Source organism: Cupressus sempervirens, chromosome 2 (genome assembly GCF_028749045.1).
Source record: "Cupressus sempervirens isolate cs-2001-9-10 chromosome 2, ASM2874904v1, whole genome shotgun sequence".
Lineage (NCBI taxonomy): Eukaryota > Viridiplantae > Streptophyta > Pinopsida > Cupressales > Cupressaceae > Cupressus > Cupressus sempervirens.
Genome location: NC_143119.1, coordinates 420,581,782 through 420,588,457, shown reverse-complemented (window position 1 = coordinate 420,588,457; position 6,676 = coordinate 420,581,782). Strand labels below are relative to the sequence as shown.

Sequence of the window (6,676 nt, the reverse complement as noted above, 5' to 3'; positions counted from 1 at the left end):
ATTGTGCCATGACTGCCACTAGCTTACATATATATATATATATATATATATAACACCGAGAGTAATCGTTCTCGAGGCGCCTATTTTTTTCATAAATCCCAATTTTGATTAAAATAACCTTGGGATTAAATAAAAATAGGTGCCTCAAGAACGATTACTCTTGGCGTAATATATATATATATATATATATATATATATATATATATATATATATATATATATATATATATATATATATATATATATATATATATATATATATATATATAAGCTAGTTTATTTTATGATTTAATAATTAAAATTTAATTTAAAAGTTTGTAACCGCTCCCAGTTCTTTTTTATTGACGAAGAATCTTTTTTGGCATATTCTCGTGTTGGCATTTGTGTTGTGATTGTATAGAACGCCTCTCGGCGTAATTAAGTTAAATGAATGTTTGGACTTTCAGTGGCTAACAAGAGCAAGTTAGAACTTAGAAAGGAGTTATCATATTTGATACAAAATTGTTCAAATAATAAGTGGAAATTTTACATTATGGGGAATACTAGTCAATATTATATTCCCATTTTTAGGGGGGAGATGTTCCATTCTCAAATAATTTAAGAAGAAAATTATGAATCTTCATGTGTATATAAATATTCTTATTTTTGACATTTATCTCTCTTGTTTGTAATTTCTATACATACTATAAAATTTATTTGCCTTGATCTTTTCCTTTATGTTTGAGGATGTTCTTACAGGAAAAGAAAGTTAGTACTTTACACATGCTACCAGATATTGTGCAGACTCAACCTAATGATAGTAGCTCTAAAGAACCTAATGATCAAGATGGATTAAATAAGGCTCTCATCTTTGATGATTAAGATTATGAGAATTTTTTGCATTAAGAGAGAGTATGACACTTTTCTGAAGGCAACATAGGAGCTTAGAAGATTGATACTCAGAGAGAGTCTAGAAATACATGTGGATCACTACATGATGTTGATGGGCCTACTCCTATGTATATCATGAGAAAGTGATGACTTATCACCAGAAAATCAAAAAATTGATATCAAATTCAGAGTGAGTTCGACAAGCATTCTTGGGTGAAGAGAGTTTCTGAGGAAGTAACTAGAGGACCTAGCTTCCTAGGATCGATGTTCAGAGGGAGAAATTTTGAGATGTAATCCTTTGTGGATGATATCTTCTTTGTAATGTGTTGTCCCCTATGAGAGAGAAGTCTGAGGTAAAAACCCTTGTTCCACCCTCTAATAGTGGCTATGGTGGGTCCACCCTCTGACTTGGTTTATGGTGGATATCATGTGAGTCACTACATGATGTTGTTGTGATTATGTCATGAAAGGTGACAATCTTTCATCGATGTATATGTTTAAAGGGGAGCTATTGAAAGGTGACGATCTTATCAATAGTTGACCTATCTCCTAACACCAAAATGTGTTGGAGCAAGTGTTATCTTGGTTCTTCAGGCCGGATTTTGCCAAACACCTTGATAACCAACTTATCATGGTTCTTCAGGCCAAATTTTGTCGAACACCATGAAAGTTGTTATGGTTCTTTGAGACAGATTTTGTCAGACACCATAACTTAAATTTATTTTAGACCACACTTAAGGTGGTATTTAAACTTATATTAAAGTTATAGAAATGCTTAATTTCACTCCTTGTTGAAAGAAAAAGTGTTGGGAAATTTAGTCTAATTTTGAATCATATCCAATTCCATATATAATATATATGTGTTGATGGATTTATGTTGATATCCTTAAATATGTAATTCTAGGAATATCATACTAAGAAGATCCTAGAAAATTACAAACATTGCTTATATTTCTAATGGTGGACCTTGTTTAAGTTTTTTACATACAAACTATTACATATTTATGCACAAATGGATGAAAAGTGCAAGAGAATATGTGAGGAAGTTGTGAACACATGTAAATCAAATGTGAAGACAAAGTATCAACAGTTGACCTATCTTTTAACACCAAAATGTGTTGGAGCAAGTGTTATCTTGGTTCTTCAGGCCAGATTTTGCCAAACACCTTGATAACCAATTTATCATGGTTCTTCAGGCCAGATTTTGTTGGACACCGTGAAAGTTGTTGTGGTTCTTCGGGACGGATATTGTCAAACACCATAACTTAAATTTATTTTACACCACACTTAAGGTGGTATTTAAACTTATATTAAAGTTAGAGAAAAGCTTAATTTCACTCCTTGCCAAAAGAAAAAGTGTCGAGAATTTTAGTCTAATTTTGAATCGTATCCAATTCCATATATAATATGTGTGTTGATGGATTTATGTTGATATCCTTAAATATGTAATTCTAAGAATATCATACTAAGATGATATCTCTTCGTATACTCAAGAACATAATATGTTCTATATCAATCCTTCCTAACTAAGAAGGAGTGTTAAGTTTGTAGTTACTGTCAGACTGATATGATCATAAGATTCACTATTGATAGTAAATCATCATTAGATAAACTCTCTCTCTCTCTCTCTCTCTCTCTCTCTCTCTCTCTCTCTCTCTCTCTCTATATATATATATATATATATATATATAAATAATAACTAATGAATCTATCTATCTATATATGGTTATAATAACTAATGATGATTAATTATAGAGACATGTATCATGATGAGACATGTCTCCTCCTCTCATATTCAAAGCCCTCAAATCTACATTTGAAAAATATCTATAACAATGGCAATATAATTACATTTGTAGGGATCCTAGAAAATTACAAACATTGCCTATATTTCTAATGGTGGACCTTGTTTAAGTTTTTTATGTACAAACTATTACATATTTATGCGCAAATGGATGAAAAGTGCAAGAGCATATGTGAGGAAGTTGTGAACACATGTAAATCAAATGTGAAGACAAAGTATCAATAGTTGACCTATCTCCTAATACCAAAATGTGTTGGAGCAAGTGTTATCTTGGTTCTTTGAGCTGGATTTTGCCAAACACCTTGATAACCAACTTATCATGGTTCTTCAGACCAGATTTTGTCAGACACCATGAAAGTTGTTATGGTTCTTCGGGACGAATATTGTCGGACACCATAACTTAAATTTATTTTAGACCACACTTAAGGTGGTATTTAAGCTTATATTAAAGTTATAGAAATGCTTAATTTCACTCCTTGCTAAAAGAAAAAGTGTTGAGAAATTTAGTCTAATTTTGAATCGTAGCCAATTCCATATATAATATGTGTGTGTTGATGGATTTATGTTGATATCCTTAAATATGTAATTCTAGGAATATCATACTAAGATGATATCTCTTCGTATACTCAAAAACATAATATGTTCTATATCAATCCTTCCTAACTAAGGAGTGTTAAGTTTGTAGTTACTGTCAAATTGATATGATCATAAGATTCACTATTGATACAAAACACCCCATACGGCCCTACAATTCTATGGGCGATTGCACTCAAAGATTCTATACGTAACAAGGGTAAATCATCATCATTATATATATATATATATAACTAATGATGATTAATTATATAGACATGTCTCGTCTCATATTCAGAGCCCTCAAATCTACATTTGAAAAATATCTATAACAATGGCAATATAATTACATTTGTAGACATCCTAGAAAATTACAAACATTGCTTATATTTCTAGTGGTGGACCTTGTTTAAGTTTTTTACGTACAAACTATTATGCGCAGATGGATGAAAAGTGCAAGAGCATATGTGAGGAAGTTGTTAACACATGTAAATCAAATGCGAAGACAAAGTAGAGAAAATAAGGAAGAGTACGAGCGTGAATTGTTGAATTGAACAAAGAGGTTATAGAAGGTAATCAAAAGATCCTACATTTTTTCTTTTATATACTTTCTATGTGCCTATTTGAAGACTGCACACACTATTTTCCCAACTTTGTACAACTTTGTATCGTGCATTAGGCATGTGCAAGTCCTCTAGGAATAGTGAGTTCCTCACCCTCTAGACTAAAGCTTTGTAGTCAATTATTTCATACACTGAGTGTCATACTCTAATAGTTTTCTTACATTGAGTTTCCACATAAATGTGATGTGCATATGTGCATGCATGTACATGTTTGTTATATCAGTGCTATATCTCCTGTTGATGATTAATTACATTAATAACAACTGTGAATTATGATCACCCCAGCAATGAGGTGTTAAAAAATGACAGCTTCTCAACCCTTAACACAAGTAGATCCTCATATAATTTATTGGCTAAAAAAGTAGGAAGCCCCATCAATTATAGAATTAGAAGAAGCTTGAATTGAAAGTAACCTAATCCATCAGTCCCCCCATTTCCTGCCATGTCGTACGATGGGAGTGTTGAATAAATTTTGTTGAAGACAATCCAATCAACCCCATACAATCTTCAACATTGTTTGTTTTTGCATTTTTCCTTTTCACCCGAAACTCCCTTATGAACTTTCATCCGTAGCTAATGAAAGTTTCAAGGTGTAGACCAAAGGTCTTTCATCTAATTTATGAGAAAAAGTTATAATATAATTAGCATGCCCCATCAATTATAGATTTGGAAGAGGCTTCAATCAAAAGTGATTCATTCAAACCCAATCCAAACATTGTGGATCGTAGGTGTGTTGATCAGGTTCAGGTGAAAATAAAATGGTTCAATCACTCCAGTGATTTTGGAAATCATTTATATTAACCCGAAACTAAGATTCCCTAATGTTCTTTCACCCATAGCTAATGGAAGTTTGAAAAATAGATTAGGAAACAATCCTCAACATCTGCCATATGGACTTGACAATGATTCCACTGAGGTATATTAAACATGAACTTTATTCAGGTAGCCATATGCTTTTTCTCCTCTGTGTGCCAAAAAGAATTGTAGTGTTTTTATCTGTGTCTTTTAAATAAGAATATAATGTTCATATAATTATAAACAGTATTTTGTGTTCGCCTATTGGATTATTCAAGTTGGATATCAAAGTTAGGTATAACACGAACTACGGTTACCGAGATTTGCAATAGTAGAAATGTGGGATGGAGTATTTTTAGCTTGGGAGCATTTTTTCTGAATATGTTGACAGTCAAGAGAGCTCCTCTGTAAGTTGTAGTCTAGTTTAGGGGTCCAATTGTTTTTGAATTATTCTGCATGCCTTCAATTTGATGGTATCGTCCTGTGTAATTGGGGTTGTCCAACAAAATCTGGCCAGAGTAAAAGCATCAATATATCAGAAGCCAAGGTCTGGTAGAGATCGTATTTCAATATCTTCGGGCTTCTCAGTTTTGGGTATAATTTTCTTTGATTGTGACCCTTTTTCGATAGGAAAGACGAAAGTAATACCACAAATACATGATATTATATAGTTGATTTCAACTCTTTGTGAGAGGCCATCCTGGTTACCTTTTCTTTTAGGGAAAAGCATTTTAAATACTCTCTAAATCAGCTAACAGAACATTATGTTAAACGGATAACTGGATAAAGTGACAGGTTCAGATTGATTCTTATCACTAGGCAATCTCTATTTTCGGGAAAAACAATTCTCAGATCGGGTCTTGGAAGGCTCTAGATTTGAGCTTCACATTTACCAAATTGCATATCCTGCCAACGGACCTAACCATACCCAAATGAGGGCCCCCAGTTTAATTTCCCGCATGGTTCATGCATGCAGGAAAGATTGTTTTGACTAATTCGATGAAACTAATTCCAAAGTATACATTTGCTCAAAGTAAAAGATTTGCATAGACCTAATGCTGTGAACGCTATGTCCTGTAATGCTCACAATATTACCAGTAATTCTGAACGTTGGACTGATTTGCTTTCTGTGAGTGCCAAGACTCAATCTACAGCAATGTTTCAATGCGAGCACTTGCAGAAGGTAGTCCACATCCTGTAAAAGTAATCACTTCCTTTAACGTTTATAACAAAGAATTTTAACAAGGTATTGGGTCTTCTCAGAAAGTGCTTCTGTTCTCAGCCTCTGTTTTGATACGTTTCACAGGTGGGGATTTTGATCGATCTTTGGACTCGAGAATGGAATCGTACAATATCTTTATAGTTCCATCTTCGAAAACTTCCGAATTCTTGGCCAAAACTGGAAGTGTTTCATGCACAGAATTGGAGGCTGGATGTTTTCGATTTCTCTCTTCTTTGTGTATTGGCTCCATATTCCCAGCAGGAATAGTTCCAACATCAACCGCAACATCAGACAACTGCACAAAAGAAACTGTGAGAGCAGAGAGGTTTTGACTCTTGATTGAGTTGTTTGCTTTGTGTTGCTCTTCAAGCATCTTCTGCAGATATCTTCCGTGTTCTTCTATCTGCAACTGCAAAGACCTTTGGATCTGCACCAGTACATATGCCTCATTTAAGAACTTAATCCGACAAACCTTTTATGATGTTTATGTATTACAATAACCAAAATATCATAGCCATAAGTACCTTAACCTGCTCGTGTAACAACATTTGGACCTCCATCTGCACCCGCAGTGTCTCTGTTACCTGCATTCCCCTGCCCCCCAAATAAAAGCATGTCATTAACTGCTATTAAGACAATTTCATCTGGAGATTGCACTTCAAATCAATGAAACACTTAGCAGAAAAACATTTCTATATGCAACAAAAGTACATGCCAATATTTGCATTTTCAATAAACTGCTTATTGGAAAAACATTTCTACATGTAACAAAAGTGTGTGGCATTAGGA

The 6,676-nt window shown here is 33.5% G+C and overlaps 1 protein-coding gene across 4 annotated transcripts in view; it reads right to left on the bottom strand.

Moving 5' to 3' along the window:
* Positions 1 to 5,445: 5,445 nt before the first annotated feature.
* The window catches only part of LOC149572885 (protein PHR1-LIKE 1-like), a 71,949-nt gene continuing 70,718 nt past the window's right edge, over positions 5,446 to 6,676 (bottom strand). For all 4 annotated transcript variants that reach the window (XM_089813987.1, XM_089813990.1, XM_089813988.1 and 1 more), the window contains exons 7-8: positions 6,412 to 6,481; positions 5,446 to 6,314 (exon numbers count right to left, since the gene is read on the bottom strand). In XM_089813987.1, the coding sequence (XP_089670113.1) occupies positions 5,925 to 6,314; positions 6,412 to 6,481 (460 nt within the window). In that variant the 3' untranslated portion in view covers positions 5,446 to 5,924. The remainder of the gene's footprint in view (positions 6,315 to 6,411; positions 6,482 to 6,676) is intronic.